The sequence below is a fragment of the Neofelis nebulosa genome, chromosome 8 (assembly GCF_028018385.1).
Source record: "Neofelis nebulosa isolate mNeoNeb1 chromosome 8, mNeoNeb1.pri, whole genome shotgun sequence".
In the NCBI taxonomy this organism is placed as follows: domain Eukaryota; kingdom Metazoa; phylum Chordata; class Mammalia; order Carnivora; family Felidae; genus Neofelis; species Neofelis nebulosa.
Window position 1 is genome coordinate 70,590,682 of NC_080789.1, and position 25,919 is coordinate 70,616,600.

At 36.4% G+C, this 25,919-nt stretch overlaps 1 protein-coding gene across 4 annotated transcripts in view; it reads left to right on the forward strand.

The window, feature by feature from the left end:
• NELL2 (neural EGFL like 2) overlaps positions 1-25,919 on the forward strand; it is a 408,634-nt gene that overhangs the window by 374,392 nt on the left and 8,323 nt on the right. For all 4 annotated transcript variants that reach the window (XM_058743047.1, XM_058743046.1, XM_058743049.1 and 1 more), the window contains 4 exons: positions 11,535-11,675; positions 21,317-21,510; positions 22,540-22,716; positions 24,189-24,413. In XM_058743047.1, the coding sequence (XP_058599030.1) occupies positions 11,535-11,675; positions 21,317-21,510; positions 22,540-22,716; positions 24,189-24,413 (737 nt within the window). The remainder of the gene's footprint in view (positions 1-11,534; positions 11,676-21,316; positions 21,511-22,539; positions 22,717-24,188; positions 24,414-25,919) is intronic.

Sequence of the window (25,919 nt, forward strand, 5' to 3'; positions counted from 1 at the left end):
TAGAGTACCTGAGTTCAAATCCCAGTTTTGTGCTTCAGTAGTCTTGGGGAAAATTACTTCTCTTAAAAATTACTAGCCTACATTTATTCCTCTTTCATAATGGGGAACAATTTGTATTTCCTACCTTATAGGACTACTGTAAGCGCTAAATGAATATATATAGGTAAATTGCAAAGAACAGTGGCTGCAACATAATAAGCCATCGATAAGTATTGGCTGTTATGTCATTATTCATTATTTGGAGACCTTCATTTGGGCCCTTTAAATCTGAAGACTCTGTAGTGTACAGTTCTTCAATTATTGTTATTTTTAAAGATATTATTCTTCCATTGATTTTTCTGTTTTCTTGGTATGAACTTTGTCTTTAATCAGAAGCTGGACCTTTTAGTTTGGTGCTCTTTGTTTTTTGTGGGTTTTTTAATCATGTTTTTCATCTATTTTCTATGTTATACTTTTCAAGAGACTACTTTTACTTGATCTTCTAAGTCTTCTATTACATTTAAAAATTTTTCAGCTATCATATTTTTAATTTCCAAGAACTCTTCCTGTTCTTTGAACGTTTCTTTTTTGAGAGCATTGTGTCTTTTTCTTATGGATGAAATATCTTCTCAAATCTATTTGAAGATATTAATAAGAAACATTTTAAGTTCTGTTCTGTAAATTATTTCAGTTTCCTTCAGTGTCAGTTTTCCTGATGGTATATCTTGGTAATTCTAATAAATGTTATATACTTTTCTTAAGTACATGTTGTCCTTTGACTTCACATTAATGTTTAAGAGTAAATAAATAGAAACACTGGTTTTGAGCTTTAATATGAAGGTTAAGTTTGTTGACTGGCAGACTTAGAATAGGTGAACAAAAAGAGAGTTTTTACAATTTGAGATCTCTAAACACTGAAATGAAGGGACTTTGTTCCAAAGGAAGACAGCCTATATTAGCTGCCCAGTTTGTTCCAGATATCTTATCTATTTTCTTTATAGGAGAACCGTCCAACCTGGCTTTGGGGATAATTGCTTTTATTCAGCAGTTTGCTCAAAGTGGGAGGATGTGGATGGTTTGATTATTCATCAGTAAACTCTTAATTAAACCAGTTACTTTCAGCACCATATCTCATATTAGCTTTACGTGGTATTTCATGTCTCTTTGGTAATCTTTAGTGGAGATTACTACCCTAATCACCTGTAGCACTCCATTATTACACATATACTCTAGGCTGTGGATTCCTTTGCTCTGACTCTATCACTTCACCTATATTTTATTTTCCAAGAAGAGACAAAAACTTACTGAATTTTCTTTTCTGATGGTGGTGTTTTGCCTTTTGTCTTTGTTTATACTTTTTTAACAAATGTTTATGACTAGGAAGAAGAAAAAATCTAAAAATGTTTTCAATGTTCCATCTTTGATTAGAAGTCTTGATGTGCTCTTTTTGCTGTGTGCATGTGTGTGTGCGTGTGTGTGTGTGTGTGTGTGTGTGTGTGTGTAATGAACACACTATTTAATTTTATCCTCACCAATTCTACTCCATTTAATACTGTAGTCAATACTACAATACTGTAGTCAATTTTTGACATAAATATTTGAAGTAGGATGAGAAAATGTCATCTTACCATCTTGTTATTGCATCTTAGTGAATCTTTCAAGCTAGTACCCTGCCTGCATTTCCCTCTGACCTAGCAAGACTCAAAGGTGGCATGATGAGCTTGCCACTTAGTTACTTGATATTATAAATGAACCATTCATTCATTCAGCAAATGCTTATAAATCTCTAACCATGTCCAGTTCTTTGCTAGGTGTTTGAGATATGTGAGGAAGAAAAAAAGGAAGGAAGGAAGAGGAATACAGGGATGGTTGCTGTTCATATGGCACTTACTCAAAATGACAATTTATACGAATTCTTTTCTTTTAATTTTATTTTTTATTTTTTAAAATTTACATCCAAATTAGTTAGCATATAGTGCAACAATGATTTCAGGAGTAGGTTCCTTAATGCCCCTTACCCATTTAGCCCATCCCTCCTCCCACAAACCCTCCCATAACCCTCAGTTTGTTCTCCATATTTATGAGTCTCTTCTGTTTTGTCCGCCTCCCTGTTTTTATATTAGTTTTGTTTCCCTTCCCTTATGTTCATCTGGTTTCTCTCTTAAAGTCCTCATATGAGTGAAGTCATATGATTTTTGTCTTTCTCTGACTGACTAATTTCACTTAGCATAATACCCTCCAGTTCCATCCACATAGTTGCAAATGGCAAGATTTCATTCTTTTTGATTGCCGAGTAATACTCCATTGTATGTATATGCCACATCTTCTTTATCCATTCATCCATCAATGGATATTTGGGCTCTTTCCATACTTTGGCTATTGTTGATAGTGCTGCTATAAACATGGGGGTGCATGTGTCCCTTCGAAACAGCACATCTGTATCCCATGGATAAATGCCTAGTAGTGCAATTTCTGGATCGTTGGGTAGTTCTATTTTTAGTTTTTTGAGGAACCTCCATACTGTTTTCCAGAGTGGCTGCACCAGCTTGCATTCCCACCAACAATACAAAAGAGATCCTCTTTCTCCACATCCTCACCAACATCTGTTGTTGCCTGAGTTGTTCATGTTAGCCATTCTGACAGGTGTAAGGTGGTATCTCATTGTGGTTTTGATTTGTATTTCCCTGATGATGAGTGATGTTGTCATCATCCTCAATGGGGAAAAACTGACAGCTTTCCCCCTAAGGTCAGGAACAAGACAGGGATGTCCACTCTCGCCAGTGTTATTCAACATAGTATTGGAAGTCTTAGCCTCTGCAATCACACAACACAAAGAAATAAAAGGCATCCAAATCAGCCAGGAGGAGGTCAAACTTTCACTCTTTGCAGATGACTTGATACACTATATGGAAAACCCAAAAGATTCTACCAAAAAACTGCTAGAATTGATTCATGAATTCAGCAAAGTTGCAGGATATAAAATCAATGCACAGAAATCAGTTGCATTCCTATATACCAACAATGAAGCAACAGAAAGAGAAATCAAGGAATTGATCCCATTTACAACTGCACAAAAAAACCATAAAATACCTAGGAATAAGTCTAAATAAGAGGTGAAAAATCTATACACTGAAAACTATAGAAAGCTTATGAAAGAAATTGAAGAAGACACAAAAAAATGGAAAAAGATTCCATGTTCCTGGATAGGAAGAACAAATATTGTTAAAATGTCGATACTACCCAAAGCAATCTACATATTCAATGCAATCCCTATCAAAGTAATACCAGCATTCTTCACAAAGCTAGAACAAACAATCCTAAAATTTGTATGGAACAAGAAGAGACCCCGAATAGCCAAAGCAATCTTGAAAAAGAAAACCAAAGCAGGAGACATCACAATCTGAGGCTTCAAGCTATACTACAAGGCTGTAATCATCAAGACAGTATGGTACTGGCACAAGAACAGACACTCAGATCAATGGAACAGAAGAGAGAACCCAGAAATGGACCCACAAACGTATGGCCAACTAATCTTTGACAAAGCAGGAAAGAATATCCAAGGGAATAAAGACAGTCTCTTCAGCAAGTGGTGCTGGGAAAATTGGACAGTGACATGCAGAAGAATGAACCTGGACCACTTTCTTACACCATACACAAAACTAAACTCAAAATGGATGAAAGACCTAAATGTAAAACAGGAAGCCATCAGAATTCTCAAGGAGAAAGCAGGCAGAAACCTCTTTGATCTTGGCAGCAGCAACTTCTTACTCAGCACGTCTCCAGAGGCAAGGGAAACAAAAGCAAAAATGAACTACTGGGACCTCATCAAAATAAAAAGCTTCTGCACAGTGAAGGAAACAATCAGCAAAACTAAAAGGCAACTGACAGAATGGGAGAAGATACTTGCAAACAACATATCAGATAAAGGATTGGTATCCAAAATCTATAAAGAACTTATCAAACTCAACACCGAAAAAACAAATAACCCAGTGAAGAAATGGGCAAAAGACATGAATAGACACTTCTCCAAAGAAGACTTCCAGAAGGCCAACTGACACACGAGAAAATACACAAATTATTATTTTCAAGTATTGTTGATATAGAAGGACTTTTGGGGGTAAAGGAAGTGTTTTATATCTTATAATTATGGTAGTGGTAATGTGTAACAACTCATGAAATTGTTGGTAATGCTTTTGTATACAAATTTTACCTCAGCAAATTTGGTTTTTAAGTCTGAAGATAATGTATAACACAGTAACTATAGTTGATAACACTATAAAACTATAATTGAAATTTGCTAAAGGAATAGAACTTAAATGTTTACACCAAAAAAAAAGATATATGAGGTAATGGTAGTGTTAATTAAGTCAATGGAAGAAATCCTTTCATAATATATGTATATATACATATACATATATATATATATATATATATATATATACACATAGCCATCATGTTGTACACTTTAAATATCTTATAATTTTGTTTGTCCATTATGCCTTGGTAAAATTGGGGGAAAAAAGTTGTTTTTTTAAAAAAGAAGGTAAAAATGTATATTTAGGAATAAATCCTGGCAAAATTGCATAAGACATCCTTTGAGAAAACTACAAAGACTATAAAAACTAATAAAAAGTATTAGAGAAAGAGGAAATATATCATGTGTCTGGATTGCAAGATGCAATAATGTAAAGATTTCATATCTATAGAATCAATGTAGACTTTCCCCTCCCCCATTTATTGTTTTGGTTTGGATTTGGGTGAGAAATTCACAAAGTGATAGACAAAAAGCTCAAAGAATGAAGATAGTTTTTTAAAGTGGGGGGAAAAGAGAGGGCTTTCTCTAGAATTGAAGTTACTCTAAGTCAGTGTAATATTTGCAAGTTTAGACACCCCACCCACCCCCCAAAAAAACCTCATGACAGTTGCTATTAAGGCAAAACACAAGGAACACAAGGGAGAAAGTACAAAAACAATGAGCACTAGGAGATCAAACATAGCCTTGGAGTCAAGGAAGGCTTTCCCAAAGGAAATTAATTTTTTTTAAGTTTATTTATTTATTTTTTGAGAAAGAGAGAATGTGCATGAGTAGGGGAGGCGCAGAGAGAGAGGAGACAGAGGAGCCTCTGTGGAGCAGCCTCCTTGTTTGACAACAATCTGGCACAGGGCTCAATCTCACAACCACAAGATCATGATCTGAGCCAAAATCAAGTGTGGGATTTTAACCAACTGAGCCACCCAGGAAATTAATCTTAATATGAGACAGAGACAGGTGAGAAATAGTTAACTAACTGGGTAAGAGAATGAGAAAAAGAGAGGAGCATTCTAGGCAATAGGGACAGAATAGGCAAAGACTGTGAAAGGAAAACAGAAATGATAAAGTAATAAGACCCAGGAACCACAAGAAAAATCAAGATGTCTTCATTTTTTTCCAAGCATTCAAGTGATATAAGTGAACATGCTTTGTAAACTGTGGAGAGTTATTTCAGAGGTGGAGGGGGAATTCATACATACTAAATGCCTATGTGAGCCAGGGACCACTCCTATGAGGCCTTGCATAGTTAACAGTAGTAAACAGGAAACTATTAACAGAGAGAGTATTATTTCTAGTTCAAAACCAGAAGACTCAGAGAGGTTTGGCAAAATATTCAAAGTTGCAATAGCTAAAAGCCTAAGAGTGGAATTCACTCCCATTATTAGCATATACACTGAGTTATCTCAACACGGACGTGGTTTCTGCACGTGTTGGTCTTGAGAGTCAGCCTCATGTGGGAAAGAGGACTGGACTCTGTAGTTCAAAGAGTTCGGGTCTGTTGTGTCAACTTGGGCCATGTATTTGTTCGCACTGCTTCTTTGTGATATAGGGATGAGAATATCTTACATGTTTGTATGGAGGACTAAACAATATAATGATATTGTTATGTATTTTATATTTGCATTTTTATGTTTTTTTTTTAATATTTATTTATTTTTGGGAGAGAGACAGAGCATGAGCAGGGGAGAGGCAGAGAGAGAGGGAGACACAGGCTCCAGGCTCTGAGCTGTCAGCACAGAGCCCGACACGGGGCTCGAACCCACGAACTGTGAGATCATGACCTGAGCCAAAGTCAGACGCTCAACCGACTGAGCCACTCAGGCACTCTATATTATGTTTTTTAAAGAGCAGTCATTAACTTCCTAATTATGAACTATAAAGTAATGAAAATTATTTTCACTAAATCTGCAATGTTATCAGCCAGCTTATGAAGAGATTTTTATGATTTTCAAAGTTTACTTACATATGTTGTCCTATTTTATTTTCAAAAAGAAAATAGTATAAAAAAATTCTTATTAAATTTTTGGACAACATTTTATATCCAAATCTAGTGTAGTTATTAAAAGTAATACAATGTTCAAATGAGTTTGCATTCCTTGAAAACTCACATCTAAATATTTAAAAATAGACTTCCCAGAAGCTCAACAAAAGACAGGGAAATGACCTTGTGATTCAAAAAATGCTGCAGATAATCTAGAAAACAAATAATCCACATGTGGCTAATCAAGAGTTGATTAATTGTTTTCAGAATGTTTAATTGCCTGTTGTTTATCAATATAATTTAACTACCAGTCCATACGACAGTGATATAAATAGTACAAGTACTATTTTTATGAGAAATGATGTCAGGTTTTTATTAATGATAAAGAGTATGAATGATAGTACTCTCATTGTTTGACTTTGGCATTAAAAATAGTGTGCTAATTTTTAAAAAGAACTGGATTTTCTCTTCTTTTGTATAAAGTAACAACTAATCAGTTTTCTCTTAGCATAAAAAGGATCTTAAACTAATGATTAGGGTCTATTTTAGGTATGGGTGATTCTAGACATTTGCACATTTTTACTCTTAGTTATGTTGTATGATAGAAATAACTTTTACTGTGTATGAGAAAGAAGTTATCACTCAAGTGTCTCATTTTATAATGTATCATTTTATAACTATATTTAATTTTACATGGAAATAATTTCATTGTCTAGAGTGACCTTTTATTTTTTTAATGTTTATTTAGTTTTGAAAGAGAGAGAGACAGAATGTGAGCAGGGGAGGGGCAGAAAGAGAGGGAGACACAGAATCCAAAGCAGGCTCCAGGCTCTGAGCTGTCAGCGCAGAGCCTGTCGCTGGGCTTGAATTCATGTAGTGCGAGATCATGACCCGAGCCTAAGTCGGACTCAATGGACTGAGCCACTCAGGCACCCCTAAAGTGACCCTTTAAATGCTGATGGCAAAAGCCATTTTCAGTTGAAACCAGTGGTCTGTGTCACATTGTAGAAGACATCCATTCTTGTGTCATCATATCTGATGGAGACAAGGAAAACAAGACACTAATGTGTGTGAGGTTTTTTTTCCACATATTTTTCTTCCTTGTTTTTCTGCTTGTTGGTTTGTTTTTAATGATTGCTTCAAAACATATGTGCTTTCTAGAAAGTCTATCCTCAACAGTGCCTTCCACTTTTATTATCTAAGTCGATTTTGATCTCTGGAGTATGACTACTATTCGTGACTGTTGCTAGATGGCTAAATATTATTTGGAGTTTGGAATCTCTGTACTCTGGGAAAGCATTTTAATATCATCACTAGCTGACTGTTCTAAATGTTGCTACTGAGAAAGTTTTAATTGTCTCTAGGGAACTGAGAACTAGTTCTTTCTAAGATAGAATATGTAATGAAATCATAGTTTTTCATAAAATGTATTTTTAGTTTTCTATATAATGTACCTACAGAGTACAGAATTAAGGTCCTTATAATCAAGACCAAATCACATCAGCTTATATGTCCTGTACTAATCTTTTTGAATACTTTTATTCACTTTAGAAAGTAATTTGTTCCAGCTTGGTAGTTCTTATGTGGAATGAAATAATATAGCATTTTCCTTTCCTAGATCTACTGTTCTCTGTATATCTAACTCAATTAGATAATGTGCAGTGTTAGTGACCAAAAGAAAATAGCCAAGAAATGAATTCTTTGAAAGTTTTTTTTATTGTTTTCTGGTATTACACAATAAGGAAAGCACAATATGTGCATGTTTGAAAATGCACACAATATGTATGTGATTTTTATAACTCATACTAATATTCAAATTCATGTACAGTTAAAATATACATCTTAAATTGTAGATCAGATTACAACTCTTCACTTACTGCATGTTTACATACACACATCAAATAGCTCACAGATAAGGCTGTTTGTTTTAGCTGTGGCTTTAATTAGAGCCACGAGCCAAACACATATACCTTCTGGTGGAAAGTGAATACTTTGGTGATTCAAGCATACTTTCCTTTTCTACTGACTTTCACCAAAGTAGAAACATTTGCATGCACAAATCAAAATTAGCAGGAACATGAAAGTATAAAATGAAGTAATATATATTATCTGGCTAGTTTTTCTTCACTATCCTAAATCAGAGCGAGTATATAATTTGAGGCATCATGACATATGCATCTTATATATTTTATAAATTGAGTTATATTTTAAATGAATTAAGGCATTTCACTGCCTGCGGAGTTACTCAGAAAATTCTTCTGAAATGTGAATAATTGCTTCATACTATATTTTGGTGTTTTCTAAACTTCAGTCATTTGTGTACCAGCTTCATAATTTTTGTTATGTTCATAGAATGTTTATTTTAATGTTTACTGAATACTGTTTCTGTAATCTTTCTCAATTTTTCAATTTGAGTCTAATGTCACTACTGTACTATTAGTATCACTTTCTATAAGTGGAAATAATTCAGAAATATAAATGTGTAGTCATTAAAATGTATTATCACCTAAATAACATGCCACTGGTGACATGTTAGTAGATTGAGCAGCATGTTGGGAGACACTGTCCTGTATGATTGTCATTTCAGATTTTTAGACATTTAATTCTCTTAAAACACAATTTAGGTGTATATTAAACTCAGGGCAGAAATTACTTCTGGTTTGTCCATCCTTGTTTTACCAGTATTTAGTACTTGGCACAAAACAGGCATTTAATAAATATTGAATGGCAAATTAATGAGTGGTCATGTCTTTGCATATTAATTCTCTAAAATACTGCTTGGTAGTAAGAATTAAATAATAAAACTCAAGCAGTAAATGAAAATACATTTTGCCCGGCATATGTTTGTATCCCCAGTCTTGAGAACAGTAAGTAATAAATGCGTAGCATTCCTATTAAACTTCAGTGAGCATGTTTCTAGCTCACGGAAGGGTACTGCAATGTGAGAAAGAGAAGCGGGCATGAGGCAGTAAGGAGCAGCTCTAATGATTGGGAAGAGTGAGGAGAGAGAGTAAGGGAGAAGTGAAACTTGAAATACATATCTTTGTCAGGAGATCTGAGCTAACCCTGCAACCTTGTTCAGCAACAAAACAGAACTAAATTCAAGGCTAACTGTACATGTGAAAATTGTTTCAGTAGAGAAGGCTCTGCTCCATTAATAGTTACTTGCAAATCACCAATACTAATGACCAGATTTTTCTAAAATAGCAGAGATACTCTGTAATATCCCCTCATGGCCATTCTTCCAATACACTCACTTCTAAAGCTGAAATCCCAACCTGGTTTCTTTTGTCCATGCACTTAAGAAATGACATAATCAATTTTCTGCATCATTTGGGTTAGAAGAAAAGACTGTACAAAGCTGAAATGAGCATAGCATTTTAGCCCCATTGATAATCAGAGATTCATCAGTTAGGGAGGCTCCTGAAATACAAATAGGCTGTTTCACAAAACCTAAGAGGCCTAAGTAAATGGAAGCAATCCACATCAGCTATCTGTCAGGAAGTCAGTGGTTAGCTTATTTGACCACTAACAATTATTTTGACAGTAGGAATTACTGACAGTCGGAACTAACTCTTCAGAAGAGGAACTATGGAGGCAAAACCATTTTTAGTTCAGAAATAATGTTGAAGTTTTGCAGTGATATAAAACATATATATTTTTTGCCTATTACCTAATCTGAAAGAACGGTTTGCACCTTGTTTTAGGGAAGGGACTCTGGGCTTATTTCTCTTTAAAAAAAACAAACTTATTTATTCATTTATTCAAAAAAATTGTCTCTTTCAAAATTGAACATAGACAAAGAGAAATTTAACAAGAAAATGAAAGGAATATATACTGCCAAGAATTTGGAGTTAAATGAGACTGAAGTAGGAAGGAAGTAGATTCTGTTGAGCTGAAGTGGACTGATTTGAGGGAAAAGACTCTAAAAAGCAGCAGGTCTTCCCTTCAACACGAAGGACACCATCATGCCTGGTCACTACAGCAGGGACTATAATGCAGGCGTGGGAAGTGTAAAAGAAAGGGCTGTCCTACCTTGGCGAGTGGAATCTCCAGGGATGGCACAGGGCTATCAAGATGGAAGTTGGGTTCATATGTTCATCATCACACTACAGCTGTGATAATGCTGTGCTATCTAATAATTTACCAGGATGTGAGTCAAAGTACCCAGAAAACCAGGAGTTTTATGAGAAGGGGGCACTCTGTAAGACAGCTCCTCTATGAGCAAAGGAAGAGATTTGGATTGGCATTGGATTCTCATCATTCAACAGTCTGAACAAGGAGAATAAAGGGCTCACACTATTTGGGAGTAGTAATAAGCCTCTGGAGGAAAATATATGAGACTCAAGATACATAGATCTCTTTGTTTTTAGACACTTTTGCCAATCTCAGCCTGTGTCTGTTTAGATGAAGGAACACACACATGAAAGTCAGGCAAACATGAAAATTTAGGTGACCTTGTTTAAATCCCATGATTTCCTTTTGCCTTGTTTTCTTTTCCCCATATGTTCAATATGCTATCTACCTGGAAAGATTTTTTTTTTTGAGGGTTGACTGGGATAACATGCGAAACCCATTAAAAAGTAGCATAAATGGTATATATTCTTGGAAATATGGAGCATGTTGCTGTGTGAGTGCCCATTGCTATATGTTGGAGATGAATGAGATTTTAGTCAGGCGTGGGTAGGTTGTGCCTATAGTAATAAAGATCCTAAAATCTCAGCAAAAAGGTTGTTTTTCTGTTCATATTCTATGTCCATCCCAAGAAGAGAAGGAATGTGCCCCACATCATCCTCACTTAGGAACTCAGGCTGATCTTTAGAGCCCCTGGAAATTGCTGGACATTGTGATGGGGAAGAGGACATGTGTGTCTTGAATGCTCTGCCTAGAAGTGACACATGCCACTTCCTAATTGGCTTCCTCCATTCACATGGCAGTCCTAGCTTGTGTCCAGAAGAAGAGCTAGAGTTCTATGGTGAGCAGCACTAAAGACTGTCATACATGGTTTCTTGTCATTGTTTGCAGTTGGAGGCCTTCCACAACAGAGAAGCCATCTAGATATTTCTCCTATGACTAATACCGCTACATTCTTTCTACATAGCCTTCAACAACCAAGTAGACTTTTTTGAGTTTATGTTTTCCCAGTTTTAAGGAGTTGCTGGCACTAAAAAATTTAGTAGCTGTCTAGCAGAATACTTTAGTTTGGGGCAGAGAAAAGCAGCAATTGTATAACATCCCATTTTTGTTTTCTTTGCCAAACAGATATTGATGAGTGCTCTGATGGCTTTGTTCAATGTGACAGTCGTGCTAACTGCATTAACCTGCCTGGATGGTACCACTGTGAGTGCAGAGATGGCTACCATGACAATGGGATGTTTTCACCAAGTGGAGAATCTTGCGAAGGTCAGTACAAGGAGAACCGGAGTTTATAAGAACACCTTTTGAACTTGAGGAATATACAGTAAGATGTAAATAGTAGACATTGATCTAATGTTGAAGTTATTGGGGTGCCTGGGTGGCTCAGTCAGTTAAGTATCTGACTTGTCTCAGGTCATGATCTCACAGTTGGTGAGTTTGGGCCCCAAAACCCAAACCAGCTGTGCTGTCAGCTCGGAGCCTAGAGCCTGCTTCAGATTCTGTGTCTCGCTCCTTCCCCACTCTCACTCACTCTCTCTCTCTCTCTCTCTCTCTCTCCCTCCCTCCCTCCCTCAAAAAGTAATAAAAATTTAAAAAATTCATGTTGAAGTTATTGGTGGCTTTTGCTGTGTGTTTATACAACAATTGGAAACATGTTAAAATCTAACCTTCACTTACTAATTATGATAATTAATTGATTTTTAGATATGTTAAATTTGTGACACTAAGCCAGTTCTCTATGGATACTTGTAACTGTTGAAGGGCGTTTTTAGGATGAATAAAATAGTATCAGATGAAAATTTTAAATGGCAGCATGCATAAATCTGACCCAAAAAGAGCTAGAAAAAAATAGATGAGGAAAGCAAGATAAAAGGAAAATAGAGGTAGAGGTAATATAATAATGCTGTGGATATGATAATGCCAAGGATAATATTCACAATACACACTACTCTGGACTATTCCTAACATACCACTTGGCTGGCAAAGTAAGAGATATTTACTGAATGTTGAATGTTAGACATAGAAGTTATGACCCCTGCTTCAAAGAAGATTTCAGTCTAATAGGAGTGAAAAATTCAATCAGATTATATTCAGTTATTTACCATTAATTTTGAACTATTTTCAGTGAGTTGACAACTCTGTTCCTCTATACTCTCTATTGAAGGGCATGATTTTTCAAAAGCAGGCAGAATATACAAAGCCCAGTGAGCAATTGCCAGGGAAACCACCCACACCAGAAGGATTGGCCATCAGAAGTTTGGCACAGGAATGGAAAACACAGCAAACCACAAGAAGTTATTATTTTCTCCATTCGTATTTACACCTTCATAGAGTAACAGCCTATGAGAATAATGTGACTAAAGTGACACAGTCAGTGAAAGCCTTGGAGAATCTAACTTAACGGTACTTGACACTTAAATGATAAGATGTCTTTTATTCTTGGACCTCAAAGGGTTTTCACACAGAGAAAAGTGAAGCTGACTTGGATGACAGATGTTTTCAGTGTGCTTTGCACTTTGCTGGCAGCTCCAGAGCTCTGGACCTTCAGCAGAGGGGTCTCTGGATTTTTTGCATAGGAGTGGGGATGCTGTTGCCTTGCCAGGGGCTAAAACCTGGCATTTGCAAATAACCACCTAACTGTGGGCTGAGGGCTTTGCCTTGCACTTGTGATTGTCCCAGAGTGAACAGTTCCAGCCCTGTAGAGAATTCCAGGAGGCAGATCAAGCAGTGTGATTTTGTACTTCCCCGATAAACTGCTTTGCCTGTATTCTGCAGTTTATCATGGGGAAGTCTACTGTTTTTGTTTAAAAACTCTACCTTTTTGTTAAGATTGTCTTTTGCTTTAAGTTACGCACATGTAGAATGAATATAAGCCGATTATAAATCGTTCAAATCATACACAAGTACTTAGATTAAAGCTGAAAATGCATCTTAATTTCATCTCTCCCCTTCCCCCATCCTTTCCACTTCTCTAGGAGTAACCTGTGTTTAGTTTTGCCTGGTATCCTCACACACCCTTTTCTGTGCATCAGAATGTGAACAGCAAAAACACATACCTCTGCCCACTATCTCACTTTACATTTGCAGTGGCGCTCCCTCACTATCTTTTAAATTTTTGACTGCAAATCTCAAGAGGGCTGTATTAGTTATCTATTGATGCATAACAAATTACACCCAAAACGTAGCAGCTGAAAACAACCAAAATTATGTCACAGTTTGTATGGGTGAGGAATCTGTGCACAGCTTACCTAGATGCCTCTGGTTCATGGTTTCTCATGAGGTTGCATGAGTTGTTGGTCAGGGATGTGTTTCACCTTGCAGGGATGTGTTGGTCAGGGATGTATTTCACCTTGCAGAATGGGGGGAGCCACACCCTGTTTCCAAGATCACTCATGTGGTTCTTGGCTGGCCTGGTTTCCTTAACACATGAACCACTCTATGGGGCTGCCTCAAGACATGGGAGCTGGCTTCCCCTCGAATAAGCAAGTGCCCATGATCTTTCTATAACTCAGTCTCAGATGTGTCATTTCATTGCTTCTGTGTTTGTTAGAAGTGAGTCAGTAGGTGTAGCCAGCCCACATTCAAGGGGAGAAGATGCAAAAGCGTGAATATTAAATGGTAAGAATCACAGGGGACTGTCCTATAGGCTACCTGCTACAAAGGCCTTCAGCTTTGCCCAAGATTCCTATTTTATTTCCTTGGTTACTTTCCCCTGCAGCTCTCTAATACCACCATTTCACACCTTCCGTCATCTCAAATCTCAGGTACCACTACCTTTCTCATCATTCTCTGTTGATGGCCCTACTTCTTACTTAACCAAGAAAGCAGAACTTCATTTCTGCACCAGGAGTTACACTAGAAAACTCGTATTTATATCTTTATTTGCTGCTTTCCCTCCCTCCCTCCTGTTTCACTAAGTTTCATTTCTCCCTCCATAGTACCTTACCTATCATCCCTTCTCACCTGCTTGAGGTTTTCGCCTTTGTACTCCCCACTTTCTCTTCCATATGATAAATACTCTTTTTCTCTCCCATCATTCTCATCAGCACACAAACAGCCTGGAGGAGCAGCCATCTTTTAAAAATGAAATAAAAACAAAAAGTAACTTCCCTGATATCACCTGATCCTCCAAACATTTCCCGCATTTTTCTGCTCCCTTTGAGAGGAAAATTCTTAAAGAATCTTTTATATTTCTTGTCTCCATTCTCTTGCTTCCAACAATACTTTAATCCCACTACCCCCACTGAATGCTTTCCTTTCAAGATTATTGACCTTTTCCACATTGCCAAATCTGCTGCTCAGTTAATGTCTCTTTGCTCAACAGTTCAAGCATTTGAACCAGTTGATCATTGCTTCCTCTCAAAACAACTTTCTTCACTTGGCTTTGAGGACACCACTCTTTCCTGTCTTTCTCTAATTTTTAATATTTTATTTATTTTTGCAAAAGAGAGTGAAAGCAGGGGAGGGGCAGAGAGGGGGGGGACAAAGGATCCAAAGTGGGCTCCATGCTGCTCACAGCAGAGAGCCTGATGTGGGTCTCCAACTCACGAAACTGGGATCATGACCTGAGCTGAAGTCAGATGCTCAACTGAGCCACCCAGGCGCCCCTCCTGTCTTTCTCTTACCCTATGGGTCTCTCCTTTACCTCTCCAGAAGACTACATGTTCCAGTATCCCGGGGCACTTGGCAATCTTCTCTATCCATTCTGAAACTGAATCAACCGCATTAGTTGCAGATTCATATATATCGTTACCTACTCGGTATCTAACTTGGATTTCTTAAGGACAACTCAGGATTACTGACTAAAATACAACTCTTTTATTTACTCTCTAATTCTTATAGGCCCCTAAACCACAGACCCAGACCAACATCTTGGAGTCATTGTTTCTTTCTTTTCTTTATACTTCATATCCAACATATCAAGTCTCATAATTTCCATTTTCAAAATATATTCCTGATCTGACCACTTCTCACATTGTCTACTGTTACCATGTTGATCTAAGCCATCATTATCTTTTGTCTGGATTACTATAGCTTTCTCCAAACTGGTCTCCCTACTTCCACCCTGGACTCCCCTAGAGTCTTTTTTCTATAGCACCCAGAATGATTTCTTAAAGTCAGAAGTGCGAGCATGCTCCAATTCTGTTCCAATGCCTGGAGCCTTTCCATCTCTCTTCAGAGTAAAATCCAAACCCCAACAGTGGCTTACAAGGGTCTACATGTTATGGGTACTTGGCTTTCTTGCTATGTCACAAATGTACCAAACGGATTCCCTTCTCATGTGCTGTTCTTTTTTTCTTTTTTGGAAGGTCCTTCTCCAGATCTTTGCATTCTTCTTTCATATAATTCAGATTTCCTCCAAAATGGCTTCTCCTGGACCCCCAACTTAAAATAGCATCCTTCTATGACACTCTTCACTTAATTTGCTTCCCTTTTCTTCACAGAAGTTATAAGTTCTTCTGAAATAATTGTATATATTATTTGTTTACTTGCTTATTATCTTCCATAGACTGTAAGATTATATATATATAATTTATTGTCAAATTGGCTATAACATACAGTGTGTAAAGTGTGTTCTTGGTTTTTGGGGTAGATTCCCATGGTTCATTGCTTACATACAACACCCAGTGCTCATCCCAACAAGTACCCTCCTCAATGCCCATCACCCATTTTCCCCTCTCCACCGCCCCCTCAATCTATCTCAGTTTGTTCTCTGTATTTAAGAGTCTCTTGTGGTTTGCCTCTCTCCCTCTCTGTTTGCAACTATTTTTCATTCATCCCTTTCCCCATGGACTGTAAGCCTTAAGGGTCATGGATTTTGTTTGCTTGTCAGCCACCAGTGCCTAGAACAATGCTTGTCACATGGTTGATAATTTACTGATTTATCTAATGTAAAAGGTTGAGATGGATAAAATGAGTGAGATATGCAGGTAATATTTAATCAGAAGTATGTTAGGAACATAACCTGTGCTAGAAGTAGATACATAGTAGGATATGTAATAGATATGTCACCTGGTAGAACTAAATATATAAAGTAGTGATCAGGACAAAATGACAAAACATAATTAGTGCATTCATGAGTGTTCAGAAAATAACAAGGAAAATTAAACTAGCCGCTCAAAATAACACATGAGAAAGATGAAAATAGGGAAATAAAGGATTGTATAAGATGCCTATGCAAAAAAGACTTTTCAAGGAAATACTATAAACACAGAAGTAGTAGAAAATCTTATTTAAAAAAATATGACTCTGGAAAGATGACTCTACTGTTATCTTCCAATAGAATTTATAATAATTATCATAAATATCTATGACTTTTTTAGAAGACAATGCTCTGAAGGATTCCTTTTTTTAAAAAAACCTATGTTATATAAAAAAAGACTAAAATCCTTCTTCTAAACAACTATCCATTTACTGTAATTTCAGTGATTTGTAGAATTATAATAGTATTTAGAAGGATACAATTTTAAGAGTGTGATTATATCTGAGCAGGTGCCATTTTTCTGTTGCTGAGGAAAAAAAAAAAGGCACTTCAAAGTGGACAAAGCCACAGCAGTTGGTTTACAATTACTCTGAAGATATGAATAAATATATTTGAAGACATGAATAAATAATAGTGTACTCCTTCACCACTTTTTAGGCTGCAGTTGAGTAATCTACAACATACATGTTTATAAGCTGCATTCATACAAATTATATGCTTTTTTGCTCATCTATTTATCTCAGAGGTGTAGATATTTAATCCCCAGATAATGTGCCTTTCCCATTTCCCTTTACCATAATTTCTACTCTACCTGAAAATATGTCTCTCTCTGAGAATAAAGCCCAGTATTTTTTTTTCACACAAGAATATTTTATTTGCAGGCCCCCTTTTCTCCTGATTGCTTTAATTCCTTGATTATTTTTAAGCTTGGTGAGGTTTTTGAACTTGTAAGGCCAAAAAAAATAACGTTTATGGGATAGCTTCTTTTGAGTATTATGTTCAAATTAAATACTGTAAATTCTTAAGCTAAATCAAGAAAAAGGACAAAAATGAAATGAATCGAATTCACCTAAACGTAGTTCTGAATATATGCACAAGTACCTTGACATAGTTTTCCAGACATCTGCTGCATAGAAATATAAAGGAGGTATGGTCACTGCTCTCAGCTTGTAGAAGAGATAAAATACGTACCACAACTGTCATACAAGATAGAATGTACTGAGTTTCTTAACAGAGAAGAAAGCTACAAGGTTCAAAATAATACATACTTGAGAAAAATATAAATTCAGATCCATGAGGAAAAAAAAAGGAGAAATTATTTCCAGTTTGGAACAAGAAGAGCTTGAGTGTCTACCATTTGTATTAGGGCTTCAAATATGATGTGATTATTGGAAGTCGAGATAGAGAAAGAGATGCAAGCCAAAGAAGTAGCTTTAAATGCCTTGCTAAGAAGTGTGAACTTTACTCTGAAGGATTATTTTTGAGAAAGGAAATGAGGAAAAAATATATCTTAACCAAATCCGTATTTGGGCCTAGTGCTATTTTCTGAACGCCAGACCCATATATCCAACTACTTACCAGACAGCCCTACTTGGAAGCCCAGAGGAAAGTGTAATTCAACATGTCCTGCACTAACTCATGTCTTTCTTCAGCCTGCCCCCCACTTTCACTCCACAGTGAAGCCTTTCTCTTCTTTCTCTAAATAGCATCAGCCACATTTTCCAAGCCAGAAATCTCAACATCATTCATGACCACTTCCTCTCCCTGATCTTTGAAGTTAACAAATCACTAAATTCCTTTATCTTTGCTGTGTCTACTTTGAAAGATGCTCTGTGTTTCTTTCTGTGTACTTCCACACTGCTAGCAGTCAGTACAGCACTGTTCTTAAGAGCTCACAATTGAAGCCTGACTGCCTGGGTTCTCACCTGGGCTCTGTACCCCAGTAGATGAGTGACCTTGGGAAAATTATGCAACATTTCTATGCTTCAACTTCCTGATCTATAAAATGGGGATAATAACTGTACCCTCCGGTTGTTGTGAGGAATTTAAATGAATCATTATATGGAAGTGCTTAGAATCTGGTACATACCAACCACTATGTGTTTGCTTTTATTATATAACCATTGCTTGCCTGGACTACAGAAACAGCCTATTAATTGATCTCCTGGCTGTAATTTTAATCCACTCAAATATCTTTTCCAAAATGAAGCCAAGAGAATCTTTTTAAAATAGATATCTGATCATGCTTTTTTTTTTTTTTTTTTTTGGCACTTCCCTTAAATGACATTTTATTGTCTTTATGGAGTTCAGATTTCTTAACATGACCTTTACTTGGGCCTGGAGTGCCTCTGTCTACCTACTCTGTTCCTCCTAGACATTCAACTCATTCCCTCTAACACATTTTGCTGACTATGAACATTGGGCCTTCAAATATACTCTTACTACCTCTTACTAGACTGCCCTTGACTTCCTCTTGCTTGCCCAAATCTTATTCATAGTTTAATTGCCACTAGAATGTATATGTGGGCAGGAGAAAGATCCAGAAGGAACTATTAATGTGATAGGAAGTGAGTAAATAAAATTTATTGCGGAGAGGGAATGAACTATATCAAATGCTGCTGCTAGATCAAGTCAGGTGAGAAATGAGAATGAGACTTAACCACTGGATTGATTTAGCAACATGATTTCTTTAATAACTCGCTAAAGGAGTTATTAGTATTCTTAAAGTTGGAATTTTTATGTATTATAGTAGGTTTTCCAAAGCAGAATTTACATGCCTTATGTATATTTATTTTAGGAATTTTGCATTATAATAAAACTATATCTAACAATTCCAAAACTCTATACTACCAGTCAAGAATAGTCTCTTCGTTGGGGAACCCAGTATAGATAACAAGCAGGAAAAAAAAAAAAAAAAGGTAAGTTCAAGTTAATTCAAATCCCATTGTATAGCGAAAGGTAATCATTGGTTCATAATGATTTTCTGCCCACACATTTCTTCAGATATGGCAAGTACATATCAACCTTTGCTGTTACCTTTTGCTCTATTTCTTTATTATGAATGTACTTTATTTCAGAGCACATGTTCTTTTTTGTGGCTGGACACCTCTTCTTTGTCTTCTGCAACAAATCCCAGGACTGTCTCTGCCTTTAATAAAAACAAATGCATTACCTGACAGCAGAGCTTTTGTTGTTATATGTCAAGCAAAATGAAATGATTGTTAAAAATCTAATCATTGCCATTAATGGAATGATATTCATATAGCGGATATTTAAAGGGTTATATAGTAAGAAGTATTTGCAGAGTTTGTGGTCAAAGAGACCAAATAACTATGGTTAATGCTTTTCCTGCTTACTATGATTACTCATTATAAGAATATTTAATAGGAGACAATGAGTAAGTCATCAAATATAACTTATTCTGAACAGACCAAATATAGAACTATTTTATAAAATTGTATAAAATTTCACTTTTTGCTCTTCTTTCTCTAAATAGCATCAGTCAAATTTCTCTGATCTGAAAAAATTATATATTTATATATAATAATTGTACACACACACACACACCAATGTGCTTTTTTAAAAATGTGAAATATATCCTCATTCTGGCTAATAGTTCTGCTTTTAATCACACTCTATAATTATAAACATTGTTATCCTTGATAAATCAAGCTATAATAATGTGTTCACTATAGTTATAACAATCTTTTCAGCCATTGTCTCAGTTCATTGATTTTGTTTATATGGAAATTAATAAAAATCAAGGCAAATAGAAATATATAGCTTATTTTTGGGAATGCATATATAACAGAACTTAATATTTAAGAATTTAAATATGGCTAAAATATAATCTTGACTTGTCCATGTCTTTAATAATGTCGAAAGCAAACCATTTAAGAGAGATATCTACTAAAGTCTATCTTTAAAATTTTCTAAGAAAAGCAGTGTGCAGTTCCCCCAGTTAAAAGCCATCCATTCCATCTTCTTTCTAACCCACTTTTCTGGTGTGATTTAATTCTTTCTTTCTTGACCTTTACTCAGAGGAAACAGATGAAGTAGGAAATAACTGCTTACTGCCACTCCTACAATATCCCTGAAATGTATTTTGGCTTGTGACCTTTAAATTATGGGGATAAATAAAATGAATCACATCTCTTCTTATGGACCTGATCTGTGGGGTCAAGATATGTTTGCTTTTCATCTGTATGGAAATGCTTTAGTCTGTGATTGCCATGGAATAGGTGAGGTCAGGTGAAGAATGGCTCGTTGCCTCTTGAGTCAGGCAGGAGACAAAACAATCATCTGAAATGGAAAAGTTAAGAAGTGGTAGATTATTTGTGAGAGAGATGGTGATTGCTGATGGTCACTTGCCCTCTGTGGGTGGGGGGCAGGGTGTGAGGACAGCATGAAAACGCCTGGGCAGAACACTGGGAGCTTACCTGTGGGTGACAGGGCTGTGAGAATAGGGCTTAAAGCTGAATAAAATGCCTCAGAAGTCCCATGACATTTTATCTCCCACTAAGAAAGGATTTTGGGTAAACACCATTTTAACGTTGAGGATGATTTTTCCCAATGAAAATTCACAGGCACTTTTAGAATTTCAACTGCCAATGATTTTTGTTTGATGAATTGAGATCTAGTCTTACTTTCAAAAAATATAAGTGTTTCATAAAGCCTGATGGTATTTACAGAGATATAAAAGCTGAGAATCTAACCAGGGTTATCTGCTGTTTGAAATCAAGCATGATGATGTTTTCCTGTGAAATCCCTAGATCATTAACATTGCTTTAGTCAGCATTTAATAGGAAATGCATGCCTGTAAGATGAAAATTAATTTACAGTTGAATGCTTCACTTCAGAGACAACTTGTCTGATTCAAACCCATATTCTAAGCACATTGCCTGCTGCCTTTTCTTGGCTGTAGATATCGATGAGTGTGGGACTGGGAGGCATAGCTGTGCCAATGATACCATTTGCTTTAACTTGGACGGTGGATACGATTGTCGATGTCCTCATGGAAAGAACTGCACAGGGGACTGCATCCATGATGGAAAAATCAAGCACAATGGTCAGATTTGGGTGTTGGAAAATGACCGTTGCTCTGTCTGTTCATGTCAGGTTGGTATAAATAAAAAAAATTGTAATCATTTTTATTAGGATGTAGTTTGCATATATTTTAAGCGTACAGCTTGATGAATTTCAACAAATGCATACATCTACTTAACCACTATCACATTTAGTAGAAAAGGACATTTCCATCCACTCAAATGTTATCTCTGTCCTTTCATAGTTAGTCCCATACTCTCAGCCCAAAGGAAACACTGATTTTGGTCACTGTAGGTTAGATTTCTTTATTCTAGAGCCCTATCTAGTAAGTAGTACTATTTTTTTGGCTCCTTTCTCTCAGTATTATGTTTTTTGACATCCATTTATGTTCATTGCATATATCAGTAACCCATTTCTTCTTATTGCTGAATAGTATTCCATTATATGGAAATGCCACAATGTGTTTGTTTATTCACATGTTCGTAAAATTTTGTTGCTAACTATGCAAGTATTTCTGTAGTAACAATATCATATTTGAATGAATGTATGGATGAAGCCAAAATGGACATACTATGGCCTATAAGTGAGAACTATCTATTTGGATTGTGTTTCAGTTTTAGAGGAATGTTCTACTTTGTTACCCTGTTGATAATAGAGATTTATATTATAGTTAGGTAAATAACTTTATGTGCCGAGGGCTCAATTACTATGGAAGACATTGATAAGAGTGTGTACCAAAACTTAAGGTCTAATATGTCCCATAAACTTAACAATAGGTAAAGCTTGTTGACTACTAAATACAAATACATATGCCCTGATGCAAAACAAATTGAGGTAACATTCTAATCACTATACTAATCAACAAGTACATGTATATTTATGTATGCATACCCACGTTTATATAGACATAAGGACTGTGTAGTGGTTATTTCATGCTGGTCGTTTCTGGAAAATTTCTGGCCACGAAATTGGAAGTTCTCCAGCTTGGGTAATTTCTGTGTGATAACTACAAAATGTAACTTTAAATCTATTACACTGATGTTAGTATATGGAGAAATGGAGGCTTTGGGGAACTGCTTTCATTTTTTCCTTCTCATACAGAATGGATTTGTAATGTGTCGACGGATGGTCTGTGACTGTGAGAATCCCACGGTTGATCTTTTTTGCTGCCCTGAATGTGACCCAAGGCTTAGCAGCCAGTGCCTCCATCAAAATGGGGAAACCTTATACAACAGTGGTGACACCTGGGTCCAGAATTGCCAACAGTGCCGCTGCCTGGTGAGTTTAGCTACAAGAAGTAGAGGAAAAGTTCGGGCCCAGAATCTAACTAGGGAAACAATCTTGCCCTCCTGCATCCGCCGATAATCAGGACCTGGCCATAGTGCTGGCAGTTACAAAAAGTGAACCTGTTTAGGATGACAAGATGGGAGGCATGCAGTCAGGACCTGTGAAGGCACATCCTAGACTACATGTGTTGTGCCATGACCAGAGCCTGGAAGAAGAAAATACTCTCCTAGCATCTGCAATCCCATTCAGCCTCAGTCTAGCAGCATTCATGAAAAATATCATTGTTCTGTCCAAACAGAACTTTTATTAATCCATTTCTATCAGTCATGCTCAGAATTAAAAACAAACAAAAAACACAAAAAACACAAAAAACAGAAACAAAAACACAAGCACATACTTTTTTCCCCCCTTCTAAATATTTTTACCATCACTGCTATTCTGGTGGCCACCCTGTTTTATACATGATATGGATTTGCAATAAATATTTATTAGAATATTAGAATTGAATGTCTATGTTTATAAAAGCTTTATTGGAAGCAATAGGTAAAAAAGAAAATGAAGACTTGATCAAGAAAACACCAGTATTTTTTCATTTGACCAAATTTTTGTTTCTTTCTGGTAGTGTAAATGAAAAGGGAAATTGGTCTATGTATCTTTATAGAAGAAAGTTTCACAGATGCTACTTTTAAAGTCATGGCTAGTTTCCTTTCTATTTGTGTGAGGATATTTTGAAGGCAATGCTTTTTTTTGTTGCTTCCTTTTTATACTTTCAACCCAAAAATCAATTGAAAGAGCAAGGTCAGTTTTCTGTGCCTGAAGGCTGCTTTCATCTCCAAGACCATGAGATTCAGAATTATGAAGAAAATAGGAAACAGTCGAGAACTACATTTTAAAAAGATCAAATTCACACAATTTTCCCATGTGGAATAGAGAAGACTGAAATCAGTTCCTGGTTGTTGTTGTTGTTGTTTTCTCCAAAGTCCCTAAACTGAGAAATATAAAAATGAACAAAGAAAACCTGACAAATTCCCTTCATATTTCAGTTTATTTTCTTGTAAATGGACAAAACTTTCTTTATGCAGAAGGGAATGAATGAGAAGGTAGAGGGGAAATTTTTTTAAATGAAAAAAAGCACCTAATACGCAAACCCTCTTCCATAGTAAATAATAATTCTTTGTCAGGGAAAAGATAGGACCTTGTTTTATGAGAAGGGGCTGTTGCTTTTGTTCATTGTTGTTCTTGTTTAATCCTTGAGCACTCTTAAAGTCCAGTTGCAGTAAGACCTCAGCACTGTGATAGGGCTTTTGTCGATTCCCTGCCAGATTCAGGGCTGTGAAGGTGTGAGTGTAAATATCCATCAGATGAATGGAGTATTTAGTAAACGCTGTGCTCCCTCTCTCCCTGCCTCCCTCCATGTCCTCCCTTCCTCTCCCTTTGCTCTTGCACATCTGCTTTCTTTACAGCAAGGGGAAGTTGACTGTTGGCCTCTGCCTTGCCCAGAGGTGGAGTGTGAATTCAGTGTCCTCCCAGAGAATGAGTGCTGCCGGCGTTGTGTCACTGACCCTTGCCAGGCTGACACCATTCGTAATGACATCACCAAAACTTGCCTGGATGAGATGAATGTGGTTCGCTTCACTGGGTCCTCTTGGATCAAACATGGCACCGAGTGTACTCTCTGCCAGTGCAAGGTAAAGCCTATTGAATGCAAGTAGGGAGGGGCGCCTGGGTGGCTCAGTCGGTTGGGCGTCCGACTTCGGCTCAGGTCATGATCTCTCGGTCCGTGAGTTCGATCCCCGCGTCAGGCTCTGTGCTGACAGCTCAGAGCCTGGAGCCTGTTTCAGATTCTGTGTCTCCCTCGTTCTCTGACCTTCCCCCGTTCATGCTCTGTCTCTCTCTGTCTCAAAAATGAATAAACGTTAAAAAAAAAATTAAATGCAAGTAGGGAACTTTTGGCCAGCTGTAACCCAGGGCTCCTCGATATTACTGTGTTCACCCTGGCCAATGGGAAGCATTTTATTTTTCCAATTTATTGTTCAAACAGAGGTGCGAGGAGGGCCACTCAGCTTTATTAGTGCCCAGGCTAACCACCCTGTGCATCCTCAAAGCACATTCAGGGAGAAGGAGGTGCGTGATCAAAAAACCAGAATGATCAGTTATTTATGTCACCAGAACAAAAAGAACCTACTCAAATTGCCCTAAGGTATCTAACTGTACACATCTTAAAAAAAAAAAATCTACAACACAAACTTCACGTTTCTTCTTTCATGATGGAAGACAATATTATTTTATTGATTTTTATCTGGTCCTTTTATGAGGTCTGTGAGATATATCGACAAAGTAAATATATTACATTTTCCAAAGTGAAAATCAATATGGAAAAAATGGGCATATTTCTTGGTTTGTTGTGGTCAGTTGCATTGGGTTAAAAAATTTAAGATCTGTTGTTTACTATATTTTATTCCTACAGTTGGAGAAAAATCATTATAAAGATTTTTCTTCTTATTCTCATCGGAAAATAGAGCATGTGCCTTTTACTTCAATGAGAACAAAAATACAGATAATGTAGACAGTATACAGAGTTCATACGTACTAGCAGAGTTGAAAGCATTCTACTTGATTATTGTTCCTACAAATATTTGATTTAGTGGTCACTGTATTTCATAGTCATAATTTTTGAATCAACACTAAAGCTAAGTAAATAATCTGAAGGCTTAACGACAACATAAGAAAGCAAAGATTCAGATTTTTTCCAACGTAGCATAGTCAGATAACTATAACTACACTGCTTTTTAAAGTGAACAATTCCATTAATTTTTTTCAGTAGAGCAATTTAATTCAGATTCATTTGACACAAATTCTTACCAGAGTGGCTTGATGTAACAGGACAAAGAAATATAAAATGCTTTAAGCTTTGAGATAGTATTATCTATTTCAAACCAAAATTTCTGTCTCTTTCAATCAGTGTAATTTTTGTCAATCAAGCAAAGCTTTTTGAGTGAACATTTAATGCGGTTTTTGAAAGTGCATTAGCAAATTTGAAAGTTACTGCTACTACTGAAAGTGACTAATGTATATGCAGTGCTTTAATATACATTTAATCTGAGTACATTTAGCAGTGCATATCTAGAAACTTTAGCATTAATAACCAACAGGGAAATACTTTCTGACATTTCATTATCAATTAAAGTTGAGTC